The following is a 21,723-nucleotide window of genomic DNA, read 5'->3' on the forward strand; positions in this document are numbered from 1 at the left end:
AAATATTCTAAAAAATAATATGTATAAAGTTTATATAATATATAACGTCCATTAAAATGCTTAGTACATTTTTACAACTGTATCTTAAATACCCATGGCCTATTACAAGAACCTTTCTTTCAGTTTGTTTTTCCATCAAATTTGAAAAAAATAAATATTTTGTGTTAAATGCTTGCTAACACAGAAATAATAAAGTTCTGGACAGATGTTTTACACCTCTGAGTAGTTTAAGTTTAATGATTTCTATAGAAATGTGAAGGATTATGTGGATATATCAGTTCCCTCTACACTTTAACCATTACTCCTGAAAATGGTGCCACAGACACTAAAACAAATGTAGTATTTATAGAGCAAGTCCCTGTTTTACTAAGTACTGACTGTGTAATAATTGTTTAAAATTATTTATCTATTACACTTGAGAAGGTTATACCCTGATATGTATATGTCAGAAATCCAGTAAAAGGTCAATAGTTTAACTCTCATTCTGTGGTTTTAAGTTAGTTTAATTACTGATTTCAACTAATCTATTAACAAGCAAGTGTTATGTTGCCTGTCAATTGAACATGATTTTTATGCATTATATACACATATTCATACATATGTAACAAAGTATCTTACACAACAAGTATGATGCATTTTAAGCTTTATTTAAAAGCAGAAATTACAAGTAAGAACTCACCATCTGAATTCCAGTCATGTATTTCTTCCACCACAAGTACTTGTACATGTGTGGACCAACAGCAGCTAAGCCATAGTAGATGTACATAAGAATGTGTACTAAGCTGTTCACAAATGCAAAGAATGTGCTGTGGCCACCTAGTGAGAAAAACAAATTTTAAAAAGTTACTTACAATGTTTAACTACAATTTATTTCCAAGCATATTATTCTGCTGTATTAGAATGAAAAACAAACAGTAAACTTCTTAAATAGAATGAAAGTTTTTTTTTATTATTAGTTACAGCTGACCAGTTTCAGTAACAAAGTTACCATTACTTATACACCAGCTCTGACGATGGTAATGTACTACCAAAACTAGTCAGTTGTAACATAAAGATTTCACCTTACATTTTGCCCAGAAATGTCAGTTTCCATCTTCTTTATAATTAATATTGTTTAATTGCATTTTAAACAGAATATGACATATTTTGCCTCATACTTAAATGATTAAAGAAATCCCCACTTTGATATTCATCTTTAAGAAAATTTTAGTTACAAACTTACCTTCAGGTTACTGTAGTAATTACATGTAACTAAATTTTGATCTTACCATCTCTTTCTTATTCTGCAGTGACCTGTAGTTCCTTTATACTTTAAAAAAGTTGGTTCTCTTCTAATGCAATAAATATCATTTGATCACACACTTTTTATTTCAGTTTATTATGGCAGTCGTTCCCACCTTTTTATGTTTTTTTTTACCTTCCATCAGACATGCCATATAGAAACTGTTTAAAAGTGGTTTATATTAATAAAAACAGTCAACAACATGCAACTATTGAGTACTGGCTACTAGAATACATTGGTCACTTACCAAGTGTGCCCTTCAATAATGAAGAGTGAGGATTATTTTCTTTTGTAATTTTTTTTTCAAAGGTTCTCACATACTTCCAGTAAAGTTTTCATGTATTTTGATATTATAGGTTTCTAACCACTGTACTATGGAAATGAACACCACACTTTAGGTCCTACCAAACTGTACAAATCCCTAGTGTTTAGATTATTTTGTGGTAATACAGGTCCTTCATGTATGTATATATATAAATAAAATTTGGCAAGTTTTTAGAAAAAAAAAGTAGACATGTCTTTACAAAGCCTTTATGGAGTTGGCATGAAAAATACGTGATTTTAAAGCTAAGAACAGAAATGCTTCTTTTTATCTTAAGGTTTTCATATTTCATTTACACAACCTTCTAGAACCAACTAAATGAATATATCACAAGTGTTTCTGATAAAATTTCTTCTTTTCTCTTACTTTATTTAACCTAATATTGTATAGAAATCACCAATGTATAGTGATATGAAAAATAGAAAAATACAAAGTCTATAACATTGTTTTCTAGAATAACTGCAGATTGTAACAATTATAGTTATTATTTACCATTAAAAATCTTGTCTTTATAACCTTTCGACACCTACTTATTTTTAATTTTATCACTTTACAATACCCTTTAGATCCCACCTACATAAGTGACAGCAGTTAACCACAGTATAACATAGTGTAAACCATGAATCAAGTTACAATTGTGTACCACTGTTTGTTCAAGCTGGTTTTGTAAATTATTTTTGTTTTTAAATTTTCTTCATTTACTTTTTTTTTTATCTAACCTAATAAAGTTCTAATTTTCATATTTTAGTTCCTTTGTTAAAAATTGTATAATAATAAATAAGAATATTCATTATAAACAAAATATTTTGAACTTGCTTTAAAGTTGAGGCCTATTTCAGTGATTTGTAATCAAGAGGTTGCTTTCTTAGCACTATTCTTTAAAATTATACTGGTAACAAAACGTTAATGTCTCATTAAAGTATGTTTTTCAAATCACAAAATATCTTTTGGACACTGGAACAAAATGTTTCAAAATTACTAGAATGTGACTGGTTTTCTAATAAGTTATAGCTACGTTTCTGCTTGGAGCAGAAAAACATGATCACAAACAATAAAACCAAACAGGCTAAACATTTACTTAAGAAATTAAATAAGAGTATATGGAATCTTGTAGGCTGAAATTTCTATTGGTTATAAATAATCCAAAACCAATTACTGATATTTTTGAGAAACACAATGGTATGGCATGGGCATGTCATGTAGGCTTGACATTTTTTCAAAAAATATATCTCAATGAAGAGAGTAGACCTGAGGTTCTAGGTTTCTATACTTTCTTGTCAATATCTATAAGTATGCATTTTTAATTCATCATACACAAAGAAAATAATGTCAAGTCATCTAATGTGTGCAATCCGTAATGCATATTCATTACTTGCCAAGAAAAGCCAAGACTAAGAAGTAACCTAACAAATCACATACAGTGGTATAAAAGTAATAAATAAAGCTGGATAAACAACCAAAAGTTTGCAGGTGTTTAATTCAGATATACAGCTATATTAAAAGAAGAAATATACCATCAAGTGAAACTTAACTTGGTTTGTAAATGTGAAGTGGAAATGAGGAAAAATAATGGATATAAAGTAGTTCTGTAAATGTGCTTGAAGATAAATCTGTCATAAATCTCACAAAGGAATACTAAATAAAATTAATAAAATTGTGTGGAATCATAAAACAACTGCTATTAATAGCTCAACATCAAGCACATATACAGAACATTAACAAGGAGAAAGAAAGCAATAAAATATAAAAACCCTGTTTAAAAAAATGCACAAAAACTTTTGAAGTCATAATACTGAAATGTACACTGTTGTTCTTTGGATATATATGGACATGTCAACACTTCCAACATTATATTTTAACCAAAAAACTGACCAACTATTAACTATGTGACCATTTATCAATTTGAGGTTTCACCACAAAATTAAGTTGCAGAGTTTCCTATCAGGCAATCAATCTTAAAACTCACCAGGTGTAAACTTAACACCCCACCAGACACTCATAGGCATCACTCCATGATGTATAACATGTAGAGTAGATATATGACCAAACTTCTTTCGCAGCACAAAGAAAATCTGGAAAGTTAAAAAAAATGCAGAATATACATCTCTTAATCATTAATATAAAAAATCATTTTACTTTTTAAAGCCATAATATTGGAATTTCAAAGTCTTTCATTCACAGCTACTTCTACCACAAGCTTCTTTAAGCACAGACTATTTAATCATGACTTGTGCTAAATATAATACAGTTTATTAACATTTTAATTTTTAAACAAAACTCATAAAAATTACAATATATATTGGTATTTCTTCTTAAATGTTTCACTGACTGTACATTTTAGTAAAACAACCTTTTTTAGATTCTACAACAATGAGTTTGAGATCTTTCTTGATGATGAGAAACCCACTTGAAATAAAAATGTATCTCAGAATGGCTGGTATGGATATTAACACTTTTATTGATAAGGAGAGAGCAATGTTTTGACCTTTCTAGCTCATCTTCTGAAGATACATCTGGAGTTGAGATCTGAGATTTCTCTATATATAATTCTCTACATTTAAGGTATACTAGCACCTAATAGACTTGCACTTTATATTTTAAATTATAACACAATGTAAGGAATATTTAATATAAAATAAATGTTATCATTACAAATTTTTCACACTTTTGCTTTTGAGTACAGAATTCTCTAGATTCCTTTTAAGAGATCACACTAGCTCAGAATTGTAAAATCCAACAGACACTTATGCAAGAGTCTCCAATTATATCAAGTCAAATATACTTACAGTGTCAGTAAACTCTACAAACTTTGAGATGTAGTACCACCAAGCCAGGTGAGCCATCTAAAGGAATTAAAAATAAAAACAATAAGAACAATTTACATAAAATCACAGCCAGCATTACTAAAATATAACAGAATTATAAAAATATTAAATTCAGTGTATCAAAGTTCAATATTTTAAACAAACAGTACTCTGAAAGTTTCTCTGCTCAGTGTCACGTTGCTTATCAAAGCTTCAAATATTGTATATACTTGTCAGACATATTTGTGTTGCTATATGTGTAAAAAATTTTTTTTTTTTATTAATAACAGAAAGTAATGGTTGGGTAAGCATTCAGGACATTTGAGGTATAAAAGAAATGAATTCTTTGAAGTTTAAGTTGCATATTTTACCAGTGAAGATATTTACTTCATGTTGACCAACTCGGAGAATAAAATTTCTTGATTTATTAATGACAATAAATAGCAATTACAAGAGTTCTAAATTTAGAAAACAAACTACACACAGTATTACTCTATTAATAACAATAAGATGTTTCTAGGTGCAAATACACCAGTATTTGATCACACACAATATGAGGCGAGTGGTTTATGTCTAGCAATTTGTTCTTTTTAATGTTTCAGTTTTACTCACCCAATTTAGAGAACTGACTTTCAAAAATTGACAAAAAATAAATGATTAATTAAATCTTACAGAATAAGCTTTCTGCTAGGCTATTAGAAAAAGCAAAGAATGTCATTTTAAGCTATTTTCAGTCATCAGAATTTAAATTCTGGTGGTCTCAATTTTTTATAAAATATAAGGGATTCAATCTCAGTATAAAACATGCTATAAAGAAACAGACAATATTTAAATAACAAATGTAAGCCATACAGAATTTGTTCTTGAAATTAAGAAACAAAATGAATTAGAAAATAGTCCTAGCAGTGTTCTTACAATTCGGAACTTTCTAATTAAATACTGACTTATATTTTTACATAAATGGCGCGTATCTTATAATAACATAATTATTTCCAATACCTCAGTTGCATCGGGACTATCTGAATAATCCACTGGCTGACACCTGTAATTGAATTTTCCAAACCATCCAAGAAAACCAAGCTACAAAAAAATTAAAAAATTTAAAGAACTAAATTTCTATTCTTACCCCTATTTAAACAATAAATTGTTATCAAAATAAAATCAGTAAATATTTAAAAATAAGCTTACAATATTTTAATTAATGTCTTTATCATAATACAGCATTCAAAGCTATGACCTTACATCTCAACTATCAATTTTAAATTCCAGAACATTTCAGGATTTCAAATGTGAAAAAATACGTTCTTTTCATTGGACCATTCAGTTTTATCAATCATTAAAAACTGAACATAAATTCAGTTGAGATCTTCAAAACCACTAATAAAAAATCACCATTTTTCATTTATAAAATAATCATAAAAATGAGGTATTAAATCTTCATACAATAAAAATTCACACAAAACGTTAGTGTGAATGTGTGAACTTTAAACAAATTCCAAAATTACATATAGTCACATTTTGTTACAGATTAAAAGTCAATAATACCATATAAAATGATCAACATAAAATATCAAATTCTTAAAGGATGAACTCACAAGAAAAACAGTTATTTGTACAAACCTCTGTGGCATTTACAAATAATCATTTGTTCTAAGCCTCTATATTCACTTAATTTTAGATAATTCACTAATGTTGATTTATGTCATTTAGTAACAAATAATGATCAATTTAATATCTATGTTATGTGCCTTTTAAAACTGAAAGATAAATCAATGTACTTTGAATTAAGTAACAAGAGAATTATTTGATTTACAACTGTTTAGTGACAAACACTGAACAATAGTCTTAAATTACAATTTTTTAGTTTTACAGTTGTTCTCTTAGTAATATATGCAACTACTTTTTAAATGCATAGACCATGTTACTATAAGGCAGCTTAAACTGTATTTCAAAGAATGTTAACACCATAATTAAGTCAGGTAAATCACAAATACATGCATAAAATATTCTATAAATGTATATGCAAATAATTAGTTATTCTATATAGTACCATTTATTTCACATCTATAAACGTTTGTGTAAAATCAATAAAACTGGCTTTGTGCAAGCACTGTAGTGGGGTTCATTTTATTAAAATAGATACACTTGTTTAATAAACAAGACATTGTTACTTGTCATTTAATGTATTTGTTTGTAACTTGCAGGAACAGTATTTGAAGTTTCAGTGTATTTGTGATTGTACAGATTTCAAAAGTCTGCAAGACATCCTACAACAAAATATACATATATTTGTTGACACAAGTTCATAGTTTGGTTTGTTTTGAATTTCACGCAAAGCTGCACGACAGCTATTTGAACAAGCCATCCTTAGTTTAGTTGTGTAACAAATCTGCTAGTCATCACCATCCACTACCAACTCTTGGATTACTCTTTTACCAATGAATAGTGGGATTGACTGTAACATTACAATGCCCCACAGCTGAAAGAGTGAGCACACTTGGTGCCACAAGGATTCGAACCCACGACCATCAGATTACAATTTGAGTGCCTAAACCACCTGGCCATGCCGGACCACGAGTTCATGTTTATATTATGTAACAAATCAGAAGTGGATCTGGATTTAGAATCACCTCTCATTACTGATTTAAAACACACAAATTATGAACATTTCTACAAAACACATATGCTGTCTATTACTGATTATTCATTGCATATAACACCATTCTTGTAATAACAATGCAACTGTAGTTGAAAAGTAAAAAAGAAATCATGAACATGACAATTATGCCTTGTATAAATTATTAGAAAAACTGATGAATAATATATAAAACAAAAATAAATTTATAAAATTCAAGGTGGAAGTAAACTTTTAAGTTGTACAGTTTGTTTTTGAAATTAAATGCAACCAACATGAGAAACTTTTACATTTTACCAAGGTGGGTTTATGTTTTAATAATCATTTTCCCCTTAGAAATGGGGCTAGTGAAAAGAAAACTGATAAGTATAGAGAAATCATTCCACACGATCCCCACATGCACGTGGATTTTTGTATCCACACATTACTAAACACAAAAGAAAATTTAAAAAAATAAATCTTAAGCACAGTATTAAGATTGTTGTTCTGTTTTTTAATTTTTTTTTTATTAATGTCTCACTAGTTGCTTATTATAAAAATTGGTTTTGTATATAAACACAATACACACATACTGTTTCCAATATTCCAAAATCTGTATTTAAAAAATGTAATTACATGCTTCTTACCCTAACAAAAATGTAGATACTGACAAAAACCATAAAGAAATTGTATGCCACCATCAACCAACGCATGTTCAAGGGATCTCTATTCTTCATAATTGCTGGTCCTAATACTTTGTCGAAGTAGACATATGAGAGACAGATGGTGATGGTGGGCCCTGGTCCTTGCATAAGTGGCCATTCCTGAACTCGGCGGTCTGGAAAGAAAAGTAAATTCATACATGCTTTGAAAATATTTGGTAAATTAAGCAAAAACTTGTATGGATTAATAATCTAGTCATTAAGTTACATGTTTCTTCCTGACATTAATCAATAAGATATTCAAGTGTAAGCTAAAATTCCAAACACCATGTGTCATAATGTTAGTTTCAAAATTAATGAATGCATTACAATAATGCACTCAGCTATAAACCCAAAATATTTCATCTTTTCATAACAGGGCAGTTTTTATATTTAGAACTCCTGACTCAAAAAGTTTGTTTCTGATCAAAGTTTAACAAATGTTTACTTCTGGACAGTGGTGGCTTTATGTAACATCATAATAACTTTGCAACAGACACCCAATAAAGTCAAGAGTAAATATATGGATGGACATTTCAGGGCAGCAATGTTTTCACCATAAAAATTATTACAAAAACTAGGCTAAAAAATTTAAAACTGTGTAAACATTTGTTTAACTGCTACATAAACAGGGAATCTGAGTACACCAGTCAACAAGAAAGTTGCACACTATGGGATCTAAGTACGTTTTCCAGCTTAAAGAATTTTCTTTTGTAGAGTCGTATTTCTGTTTTTATTCAGTCTTTCAAAACTGGGAAGATACATTTATATCCATGTTTTGTTCTTTTTGTAAACTCTAATTAATTTAAAAACTATGCAAACTATACTACAGATTACAGTTTAATATTTATACAGATCATATGTGATGAGTTACTACAAAAGTTCTCTTAAATCCAACTTTGGCAGTGTAAACAGACAAAATATACCGATCTAAAGAAAACATGTTAAATATAAAACTTTACACTGCTAAACAGATTTAATTCATAATTACAAGATATCTGAGATGTAGAGAGAAATGTATACAAAGTATAAAAACTTCAAGTTGAAAATGTATTCCAGAATGTTTACTTTTATTACATATTAAAAGCATATTTTTGCTTTCTAAATCACCCACACAAAGAGCAGAAATTAAATATGTTCTCTGTCATTAACTGTGTAAACAGGTCTTTTATGAGCATGTCAAAGACACAGCATTCCACAACAACTATGATACCCCTTAAATTCACATTCAATATAAGGCCACAAAAATCTGTTGTCATAAAGTATATAATGAAGGCTGATTCTAATAAGTTTATAACATTACATCTTAATCAACTTTACTACACATTCAACTGATGATTTTATACACATTTAAAATAGTCCAAGGTTTAAAATGTCACAAAAACTGGATAACAATTTTAACAACTGTAACTACAAGAACAAGCTAAACCTTGTTTGTAAAATTATATCCATTATTCTAAATCCCAACTCACAATGGTGACTATTTTCATTACACAAGAACATTCAGTGTTTGTTGTTTTCAGTATGAAGAATTTATTTACCATTCTATTTCATTAAAATAACCAAACTTGAATGGCAAAGTGCATTATAAGCTATTAATTAAAAGTCCAGGCACAGAATCACAACCAAAATTTTTAACATAAGAGTTAAAAATTACCCATAATCTTTGGGGACTTATAAATCATAACTTAAGATGTGGACCTGTTCTAGCTAACAGCATCAACAGGTACATTATAACAATAGGGTTTCTGCATGTCCTGTTCCATCTATAACTCAAAATTTTAACCACAAAATACTAAATATTTAAATATTTCATATCCAAAATTTTAGTCAAGTTTCACTTTATGTCAAAATTAAATCTACAGCAAGTCATCTTCTGTAAACTGTTACCTGCCAAACAGCTAGAATTCAGCAATAAAAAATATACTGTTTATGTAGCAAGATGTAAATTAAATTACTTAAATTGTAAATTTTAATCAAATAGTGACAAAATATTTTTGTACTATGAATTTTAAAATTTTGGTGCCTAATATGATAATGAAAACTTCTCAAATTTTGGTAATTATTGACCAAAATATAAAATTCTGAATATGTGAACATTTATTCCACATTAAAGAGGCCAGGAAAAATACTAAGAGAAAATACAAAAACTTTATTTGCACCAGAAGATTCTACTTTTAATAAAGCTATTTTGAAATTTGTTTCTAACACAAAACTTGCATAAAAATCCATTTTTATGTAATGTATACACCCATAACATAAAAGATTGGGAGCAACATGGCACCTATAGGTCCATCTCGGCTATCCCATGCTATGAACTAAAACTATTAATGAATAAATAAAAATCTTAAAGCCAGCCATTATCATTGATATACTTTTTCAATCTTTCACTTAAATTTACCACCTCCAAAACATTTGAAGGCAACACATTTTAAAAGATAACCACACTGTTGGAAAAATAAAACTTTCTTCGCTGAAGATGACTCCTACCCTGCCAAAATTTATACTTGTGGCCCCTAGTGCTATTATTCTCACTATTAAATGGAAAAAGAGATGATGCATCAATACTACTAATTCCATTTACAATCTTAAACATCTCAATCAGATTCCCCAACTCTTCTTTTTTTTGAAGAGAAAACGAGAGAGATTTCAACTTCTTATATGACAAACCCTCCACATCTCAGAAACCATCTTAGTGACCTTCCTCTGAAGATTTTCCAACAGTTAAATATCTTTCATAAGATAAGGATCCCAAGACTTAACACAAAATCCCAAATAAGGCCTAACCAATGATCTATACATTGAAATTATCACTTTTTTAATTTTGTATTCAATATTTCTTTAGATAAAAACCTATAATTATCTTTGCTCTACTACTAGCAAAAGCAAACTGCTTGAAAGGCTTTAGAGACTAATCACATATTAAATCAAGATCCTTTTCTTTCATGATACTGTTCAGGTTATTCACATCCAAATTATTCTTTTTGTTCAAATTATAGCTCACATCCATTATCTTGCATTTATTATAATTAAAATGTATTTGCCATTTAATTATCCAACTCACAAAATAATGTAAATTAGAAATGTCCTCTTCACAGCTAGCAACACCTAAGACCTTCACATCATTTACAAATTTAAGTAATTCATTGACTTTTCCTTCATCTACATCATTGATGTAAATCAAAAGAGCAAAGGTTCTAAGACTGAGCCCTGAGATACACTACTTATAACATTAATCCAGTTTGATGAGTTCCATTTGTAACAATCCTCTGCTTTCTTCAATCTAGTCACTCTTCTATCCAATTTGCTAACTTATCCCCTACACCTACTACATAGATAATTTTTTTAAGTCTTTTATATGGCATCTTGTCAAATGCTTTCTGAAAATTCAGATACACCAGTCTATATCCTTAATCTCATCTATATAAGCAGTAACCTTTCCAAAAAGTGTCAGATGATTTCTTAGACAAGATTTTCCCTTAGTAAACCTTGTTGACTATCCATTAAAATTCTAAACTTTGTTAAATGGCTTTCCAATGCATCTTTTAACAAACTTTCCAAAACTTTATCCACAACTGATGTAAGATTAATGGGTCTATAATTACTGTGGCAATTTTTATTACCTCCCTTGAAAAAGTGAGTGACTAGTTAACTTCCAATCCTCTGGTACCTCCCCATGATTCAAGGAATGACAAAAAAAAGAGTAACAGGTGCCTCACATATCCAACCCTTAACCTTCTTCAAATTCCTTGGGGAAACATTATCTGGCCCAGAAGCCTTATGCTTATTCAAACTTTAATTTTTTTCTTAACCAGTTCACAGTTAATGCAGTCACATTGTTCAGTCTTGATCTGGGACTTGACTTGACCTTACCTTCTAGCTTGAGATGAAGTTTACATGGTAACCCTTAAATTGGAAAATACTGTTTAAAAACTTTTTTTTATTTAAGATGATTTTTCTCACAGATGTCTTTTGTGTCTCTTTCATGCATTTTTCACATGATTTCCATATTTTGTCAAGTGACGGTAATTGGGTATGGGTAAGAGTAGCCAGTATCTGTTTGTTGGGTTACACAGAAGTGGTATGGTGTAGTACATAGTTATGAATGAGAATATCTCTGAATGGCAGGGTTCTTTTTCTTCTATCTGAATAATAAATTTTACCTTTCCATTCAGGAAGTTATGATTTTATTATAGCTTCTAAGTAATTATTGTTCAAATTTTCAGATTGCAATGATTCTTTCAACATAGCATTTCCAGGTCTTGAGTTTAAAAGTAGTTGCTATAGGAAAAACTACTTGTTTGTTCAAATGGGGCCAAAATCATCTCTTGGACATAGCTCACCATGGAATTATCAAAAAAACCATTCTACATCAACATCTATAAACCAACTTCAGTTCATAGATCAATGCCATTTGGACAAACACTCTCCCAAAACAACATAGCTACAATTCATTACAGCCACACATATGACAACATTCATGAAAACTCAGACAAAAACAACAAAAAAGCTGTAATAGGTCTGCATTATTACTATAACACTGAAGACAGACATAAAATGAAGGCTGAAATACTGTTCCAATTGACAATAGCAGAAAAGCAGTCTATCAGGAACTCCAACCAACCAATGGGCTATTGTACAAATAAAAGTATTTAGAAATTTTTAAAATAAGTTTATGTTCGCTAAAAAAATATGGAGATAAATACCTATAAGTTGTAACTGGTTAACAATAAACATGAATTTCCATACCCATCTGTAAAAATTACTTTGAAGAAAATCCATTACATTCTGTGATAACTGTGCAAGTTCTGATAAATACTGATAATGAAGTCTGAATTACTCTCACATAAAGGGTGGGGTATTCCATTAGATAATTAAGGTAGTATCAAGACTACAGTACTAAAAATTTTGATGCAATTGGTTTGGTTAGAAACACAGGTTTTTAAAGCTATTTTGGCCTATTGAGAGCAAAAATAGAAGTAAAGAAAGAAAATAAAGGTCAAAAGGTTTCATTCAGAAGCCTTTAATTCATTCATTTATTCATATTCTCTCTATATATAACTATTCAAGCTTAAATAGTTGGCTAAAAAAACTTTAAATACAACTTTTATCCAAAGTTGAATGCTATGAAAGATATTTAATGTTAAAGTGCAAGAACACTGAGTATTGATTTGTTAAAATGAATAATTTAATTTCTTTATTTTTGTGTTTACTGTGAAGTTAAAACAATATACACTCTTCCTATGTACAGCAGTACAGAATCAAAACCAAATAAAATTTAAAAATATTTTGTATTTATCAAAAAATATATACATAGCATGTCAAATAACATGTAAAGAGATGAAAAGAATTTTTGAAACACCTTGAAGATTTTCATCGATGTTTTCTTCATGGTTATTACCACTAACATAGAGAAATCAATGTTGATAAGAATATATATATTTTCTTTTTCACATTAGATGTCTGCTACATCATTGCCATTCCATTACAAGCTTGGGTTCTCCACTTTCAAGATTTCTTCATTCACACAAGATAATCATTATTCATTCGTAACAGCAGGCAAAGATTATACTAGCCGACTAAAGAAATAATCAGATAGAAAATAACATGCAACTATTCTTCTCATTTATGTGTAGTGAAAAAAAACACATTTCTGAATTGATTGAAACAAGGCATACTCTGCACAAACAATCAATAAAAGCAAAGTACAAGCACAGAATGGAACAGGTGTTTCTCACCTAGTACCTGCAACACATTCACGTGGCTAGAGAATATAGGTGTACGTGTACAAAAGTTTTCATGACACAAGACACCTCTGAAAAAATGTTACAATTAAGTTTTAAAACTTTCACCTCAGGCACTTCTAAAAATGTCTGATTTGGGTCAGCATTTGTTTCAGCTATTAGAACAGATAGGTTAAATTTTTTTTACAAAATACTTTTCTGCAATAGGCAGTTAGGAGCATTAATAAAGTGCCAACGTTGTTACAGTCATCAAGATGATATATAAATGTAGTTTGTTAACAATTTCTACTGAGTATCCCTTCATACACACTTTACTTTCTCTATCACACTCATACATTTGTATAATATCATACATAACTTCCAATTAGACAGAACTAGACAAAGCAGGTTTTTTTTTATAACATTACCTCACATTTTACTCTATATGTACACATTTGTAACATGCCATAAAACAGCCAACAAGTCACAGTTAACATCTATAGATTTCTCTAATCATACAGTTAAAAACAATGAAACATGAAGTCTTTGATTAAAGTTTTCACAAGCACAAACAATTAAATTCACTTTTCATACCTTATAATCTTTACTACTCTTAAAATAATTTTAGGTAGTTGAATGTAAAATCTTTCAATGTTCTTTGTCTGAATCAGCAAATTCAGCAAAGAGTGTTTTATTTACTAGTGTACCAAAATAACAGATTATTCAACACCAGGGAGCGAAACAAAAATTGAACAACTTTATGGTAACTGTTTATACTATCTTTTGTTTTAGCATACAGTTTATAATCAACTCTCCATTACAAAATATATGCATTATAAAAATAACTATAGTTCACTTTCAGAAACAATGATAAGTACAAATAATAATTGAGAACAAGCAATTTATATGCATACTTTACTACAAATAAAATATAATACACATATAAGATCCTGTACAATTTTGCTAATGAAAATATTTTGTTCTTCTGAGTTTTCATCTAGCTTATGGTAGAAAGCTTTAATCTTTCACAAAATATTTCTATGAATATTAGAAAAAATATTTAAAATTTAAGATAAATATTCAAGCTATTTCTAATAGAAATATTTATTCTTTTTAAAACTACCAATTTTGGAATAATAAACAAATATGCTTTTCAATAGTAAACAAATATGCTTTTAAGAATTTAAGGACAAGGCAAGCCATATCATACACAGATAAAAAAAAAAACAGTGCAAATGGGTAATAAATCATACAAATGGGTAATAAATCATAAATGGGTAATAAATCATACAAATGAACAAAGTGTTCTGTCAATTAAAGTTCTGTTAACAAATAGGCAACAGAATGAAGTCACTAATGGTAATTTATGTAAAGATTATATCTCCATAGTCCTTTTCATAAGGGTAAAAAAAACTAAGAACATGTAAACAAAGTCTTGTGGTATGTCATTTGGGAATGTCATAATTAGCCCAGTTTTCCTTGTTCTTTAGGTGATCCTGACTGATGTATTTTTATTGTAGGAATATACACTTAAGTGCAACTAATGCACTTACAAGTTAATTAATTACTAAAATTATGTTATTTGTTACATGCTCTTGAATTAGAGCAAGAATGGGTTTTACTTTGCATATTTCTGTATTTTAATAGTTTGTAATGAACAAAGCACATGAATCAGTATATTATAATCTGTCAGGTATCAATACAAATATCAATATATATCCTACTAATGACAATTCCAGTGATAAATGGTCATTCTAGAATTATTTGTTTTTATTTTCCCTGCATTCACTTGACTCAGAACTTTTTTATTAACACAAAATTTAAGTGAAAAATACCTAAAATCACTTGAATGCTAACCCTACTAGATGCAAATTTATTACACAAATAACAACTTAGCCATCAGACAACATATTACAAAAATTATAAATACACACACTTAGAGGTTATCAGGTAATTTCTCACTCTGATTTCATGATCTTTTGTAATATAATATCTTTAACAGGTCATGTCATAAAATAATCATTGAGCAATAGTCACATTTAAAATGTTATTTCCAAAAAGGTCGTTCAAAACTGTGTAAAACACAGAAAAACTCAAAGTATTCTACAGAAAACTGTTGTGAAAAGAGAAAAATTAAGTATTAAACTATGCCTAACGGCAGTATTCTGAGAACTATAAAAATGTTACAACAGCTTTAAATCCCAAGACATTGTGTTTGAAATTTAGGTTAAGGAGACAACATTCACATAACATATCAAACAATCACATTATCGGTGTAACATATCAAACAGCTACATTACTACAAAGTTAAAACAGAAATGCATGAAATCACAATATAAGTTTTACAAACCACAAAAATAAATAAATACATACCTGACCACGACTTTGTAACACGAATTTCAAAACAAAATAATGTTCTAAGTATCAAATTTCAAAACACACAGAGTAATCATAATAATATTAATAAAGAAATAAGAAAAAAACAAGAGAAGAATGAAAATGAAAAAACTTAAATTATGTATAAGGACACTACTAAACACTTCTCAAAAATATCATACATCTCAAATAGTGATCAAGTGATTATTTGAAATAAACAATTACTTTTAATATTCAATTAATATGAACTATGTATCAAAGTATCATAGCTTTTGCCAGTTATTTGAAATTAACACTAAACGTTTTAGCAGGTATAACTGATTTCAAAAGCACCATTTTGTATTTAAACCTCTCACTGAGTAATGTCTGTGCTAACAATATACTAACTTACTGCAGTGTGTAATTTTTTAAGAGTCAACTTTGGTATTTTTTATCCTACGGATTATGAATTTTACACTACTATTATGAGTACAAATACATCTACTATGACAAAATGTACAACATAAATAACAAAAAAAGGTTCAAAAATTGTTAGGAATGAGTTTTGGAGTTAAGAATGATTATTCTTGATGACAAGAAACCCACTTGAAATACAAATGTATCTCAAAATGGCTGATAGAGGTACTAACTTTTATTGATAAGCAGAGAACAACATTTCAACCTTCCTAGGTCATCTTCATGTTAACTTTGTTAAGGATGATTCCTACACAAAACTGAAAACACTGTAAATATTATTTTTTAACAAGTTCAAATAATGGAGAAATATTACAATTAGAGCTGTACAGTTAACTTGTTTAAATGACTACCTATGAACACCAGTAACACTGATTAGAGTTATATAAAGTAATAATTTAATTGGAATTACAACAAAAGCTTGAAACTGTTAAACTCAGGGAGTTTGAAGTGGAAGGACACATGTCCATGACAGTGAAAAAAAAAAAGAAAAAAGAGAGAGAGATAAAACAGGGATAGCCAAATGAAAAAGAAATAATCCCTCTTTAACCCCTTTGACAGTGTGCAAGACATTGTTCCCACACTGGAGCATCTGACAAAATTCCTATCAAAGACTTATTAAAAAAAATGTTCCCTATAGGTGTGAAAAATAAGTTGGTTCATTGGATAGAAAAATGGTTGACTGGAAGAAAGTTGAGGCTTCTCAAATGAAATTCAGTCTAACTAAATTAATGTCACACATAGGATCCCCTCAAGACCTGTTGTTAGACCCAATGCTCTTATAGAAATAGCCCAGCATGGTCAGGTAGTTAGGGTGCTTGACTCTTTAATCTGAGGGTCTTGGGTTCAAATCCCCATCAAACCAAATATGTTCACCCTTTCAGACATGGGGATGTTATAATTATACAGTCAATCCCACTGTTTGTTGACAAAAGAGTAGCCCAAGAGTTGGATGTGAGTGGTGATGACTAGCTGCCTTACATCTAGTCTTACACTGCTAAATTAGGGATGGCTAGTGCAGATAGCCCTCATGTAGCTTTGTGCAAAATTCCAAAACAAAGAAAGAAACTTATGTCAATAACATTGATAAAGGAATGGTCAATGAACTATTTTAATTTACTAATGATATTAAAGTTCTGGGTGTTACTGTCCTAAAATAGGATTCTGCTGCTTTACAAAAGGATTTAGATCATTTGGTGAGTTAAGCCAATACATGGCAGAATGTTTTAATTATACCGAATGCAAGTTAATGTGCGAGTTATCACAATTTGAATTATAAGAATATTTTTGATGAAAATAACCTTAACAGTTTTTTGGAAGAAAATGATTGTGCTGTTCTGACTGATGAGCCATCCATGCAATGTGCTGTTGCTAATGGTAGGGCAAACAAGATTTTAAATTGCACCTACAGAAATACTGGTTACAAGCCTAACAAGGCTATGTTTTCATTATACTGGCCACTAATTAAGTCACATTTATAGAAATGTGGTTACTTGTGGGTTCCTGTTTCTTACCTTAGGAAGAACAGTGTATTGTTGGAAAGGGTTCAGGAGGGCTACAAGAAAAACAGAAGATTAGAAACTTTGAAACTGTTTTCTTTTGAGAAAAGAAGACTTATAGAGGGGATATAATCAAAATGTGTAGGGAATTTGACAGTATTGATACATCTTTTTTTCACACTTAACAATGAGAATTAGGAAACACAAATATGATTTTTGACAAGATAAGAATGATCTTCTGCTAAAAGAGATTTTCTTTTTTCTAACTGGGTAGATGGCCTTTGTATGGGTAGCCTCCCAGCATGATGAAAGCAGGAAATAAGAAAGTTTAGATGAAAGATTGATAGGTATTTGAATCATAAAGGCTGACATTCTTTTTCTTTTCTTATAATAGTTTAGCTCTGGTCTGAATTTTAACATACGTTAATTACCACATGTGTTTTTATTAAAGAAATAAAATATTTGTATAATATTATTGTATAAGGTAAATATACCTTTAATGTACTTCTATAAGACAGTAATTTCATGGAAATGCCATCTAGAATGGTAAAACCTACAAATTTATAAGGAATTAAAGAAATGTTTCATAAATAATTGTTGATTCATTGGTTATCTTCGTGTTTTTTTTTCCATTGTAAAAACCGATCGACTGTTTATACTTCTGAGGATAACAAGATCTGTTTTATTTATTTATTGGTGTATAATATTTCAGTAAACTTTGTTAGTTTGCATTGGTGAAGTGCACTACAATTGCTAGTTCTAACTTCATATGTTAGTAGCGCTGATCATCAGATCTGTACTGTAGCCTGTAGCGACGCTACATGATGACTGTACGTGTTACCACAACTACCATAAACAGAAAATGGAACCTTAGCCTAAATATATATAGTATAAAATTTTGTACGCTTGAGAATAAGATTATATAAGCATTACCAATACTTACCTCCATTTTCCATAGTCTTGTTGTAATAATCCCACGCATCGTGTAATAAATAAGCCATTTTAAACAGCCTTCTTGATATATCAGAAATTAGATGAAATCACTTCCCGTTATACTAAACAAATAGCATCAGCCGGCTCCCCACCCAACTCTCCTGCGAGAGATCCGGCGTTTCGGTTACCTGGATAAACGCAGCAACACTGCCACCTATAACATATTTGTAATAGGACTCACGTAAGTATGCATACATGTACACAAATAAATAATATTATATCGGTAAAACATAAACTTTTAATGTATCCCTACAAAAAAAAAAAGGAAAATTTCAGGAACAAATTGCCATCTGGAATAGCTAAGGCTGTAATTTATGACACTTGAGTAAAGTGTTTGTTTGGTGTCATAACTTCTTTGATATCCATATTTTCTATATCTTTAAATTGATGCTTCCTTATTTTCTTTGTCTATATATATATATTTCAGTGAATTTTATATTTATTAACTTTATTAAGCTATCATTACGATACTGTTTAAAAATAAAATTTCAATTAATTATCTTTGAAAGGGACAGTTTGTTTGGTTTGTTTTGAATTTCGCGCAAAGCTACACGAGAGCTATCTGCGCTAGCCGTCCCTAATTTCGCAGTGTAAGACTAGAGGGAAAGCAGCTAGTCATCACCACAAACTCTTGGGCTACTCTTTTATCAACAAACAGTGGGATTGACCGCCACATTATAACGCCCCCACAGTTAAGGCATTCGACTCGTAAACTCAGGGTTGGGGGTTCGAATCCCAGTCACACCAAACAGTCTCGCTCTTTCTGCCGTGGAGCATTATAATGTAACGGTCAATCCCACTATTCATTGGTAAAAGAGTATTCCAAGAGTTAACGGTGGGTGGTGATGACTAGCTAACTTCCCTTTAGTCTTACACTGCTAAATTAGGAAGGGCTAGTGCAGATAGCCTTCGTGTAGCTTTGTACGAAATTAAAAAGCAAACCAAACAAACCAATTACAGGGCATTACATAATTGACACTTTTAAGTAAATATTTATAAATACAACACTACTTAAAGGAAAAACCACACTGTTTTAGTATACTGCAATTGCTCAAAATGACAAACATTATTTTCAATGTACCGGTTCTATACGTACAATGAAAAACCTAGAAAGCGTAAACAATTTGACATTATAAGATGAATAAACATCGACATGCTACTTGGCTACTGTCGCTACGTTAGTGAACGATAAAATATTGAACTACCCTTTTATTATCACGACATATTAGCAGAAAATAATCTCGAATATTGCCGCGTTAGAAACATCAATTAGATTGGGAGTATCCCAAATCTCGGCGTATACTTGGGAAGTTCATAACGCACTTCTATATATGAAAAGAGAAATAGAATAATCACACCAGAAAAGTTCTTTAAACATTATCGAAACAAATTGGCTGTTGTAAAATGGATTTGCAAGGCCCTAAAGTAGTTCTTAGAAACAAAATTTTGACACATAAGTGATAAAACGACTAGTGGGCACTTGTTTCGTTTCCTTATACTCTCTTCATCATTAAAAAAGACGGATTTTTGATAGAAGAGTCAAGCAGAACACCATTTAGATTCCGTGAACTCTTGAACATTTTGTTAAACTGTTTATGCGTCCTTAAAAACGAGATTATAGGAACCTCCTCTAGACACTTAGACAGATCATCACTATGTTATTGCCAACTTGCGTACCTTTTCACAGTACTTGTCAGAATAATATAGTATTTGCTTTTAATAATGTCTATACAGTGACACGTGTGAATATATATTGTCGTTTGACACAAAATCGCTCTACGTTATGTATTTTTAGTGCAGTTGCATAGTTAAAGGAAATCCTAATATTGTCAATATAAAATGTAATTCTATAAGTTTAACAAATACAATTGTAATTGCTTGTCAAATTCAACAATAAAAAAAATCAGTTACTCGATATTTTTATTCGAATACGAAAATTAAAACTTTGTCCCCATTTGTCTAAAGACGTCGTGGTGTTTATTTTAACTGAAGCTTTGGTACAAACAGTACACAATAAAGATACAGAGATGTTATCACAATCTCTCTAAGAACCCATATATCCAGGTGCCTTTGTTCTGATGATTCCAGATGACTGTGGCAACACAGGTTTAAACTCTTGAACCTCAATTTTGTGTGCAGTTCAACTGAAATGTAGTCATTTGCAGGAGAAGATGATGCCTAAAATGAAACTTTTCCAGGAGAGTCACATTAAAAGAAAAAGCAAATACCTTTCAACTTGGAGTTCTTTTACGCTTAGATTATAAAAGCATACAAGGTTTGAAAGTTACTTTAAAAGAGAGGAATATCTACAGTGTTGAACCATAACCCTTAAAGCTAAGAAAAAGGTGATTTCAGAAGTATAAACAGATAGTTCTACTACAGACTACCTGTAACACATCTTAAATACTGACGCTTTATTTGTTTGTTTTGAATTTTGCACAAAGCTACACGAGGGCTATCTGCGCTAGCCGTCCCTAAGTTAGCAGTGTAAGACTAGAGGGAAGAAAGCTACTCATCACCGCCCACCGTCAACTCTTAAGCCATTCTTTTACCAACGAATAATGGGATTGACTGTAACATTATAACGCCCTCACGACTGAAAGGGCGAGTATGTTTGATGTGACGGGGATTCGAATTCGTGACTCTCAGATTACGAGTCGAGTGCTTTAATCACCTGACCATGTAGGGTCATAAGTACTGACGCATCTATTTGCAAGTTTGTAAGAGAATTTAGAGAGCTTTTGTTTGTTGTTGAACACAAAGCTATGTAATGCTACATGGACTTTTAAAACACATTTGCTAAACTCTTTATCCATCAAACTGTTGATGGGTCCACAACTGTTCGTTACAAGGTTCTTAACAACGTGAATCATAATACTGTTAATGTTACAACTAATCTAACTACTTATTGCTAGGATTTTCTCTGTATTTTTCAAACACCTTGGTTACCCAACGG

At 30.2% G+C, this 21,723-nt stretch overlaps 1 protein-coding gene across 1 annotated transcript in view; it reads right to left on the reverse strand.

Moving 5' to 3' along the window:
- LOC143242251 (very long chain fatty acid elongase AAEL008004-like) overlaps window positions 1-21,723 on the reverse strand; it is a 36,555-nt gene that overhangs the window by 3,112 nt on the left and 11,720 nt on the right. The window contains exons 2-7 of the mRNA XM_076485625.1: window positions 18,718-18,921; window positions 7,670-7,860; window positions 5,408-5,488; window positions 4,391-4,447; window positions 3,571-3,676; window positions 680-816 (exon numbers count right to left, since the gene is read on the reverse strand). Of these exons, the coding sequence (XP_076341740.1) occupies window positions 680-816; window positions 3,571-3,676; window positions 4,391-4,447; window positions 5,408-5,488; window positions 7,670-7,860; window positions 18,718-18,775 (630 nt within the window). The 5' untranslated portion in view covers window positions 18,776-18,921. The remainder of the gene's footprint in view (window positions 1-679; window positions 817-3,570; window positions 3,677-4,390; window positions 4,448-5,407; window positions 5,489-7,669; window positions 7,861-18,717; window positions 18,922-21,723) is intronic.

This window comes from Tachypleus tridentatus, chromosome 2 (genome assembly GCF_004210375.1).
Source record: "Tachypleus tridentatus isolate NWPU-2018 chromosome 2, ASM421037v1, whole genome shotgun sequence".
In the NCBI taxonomy this organism is placed as follows: domain Eukaryota; kingdom Metazoa; phylum Arthropoda; class Merostomata; order Xiphosura; family Limulidae; genus Tachypleus; species Tachypleus tridentatus.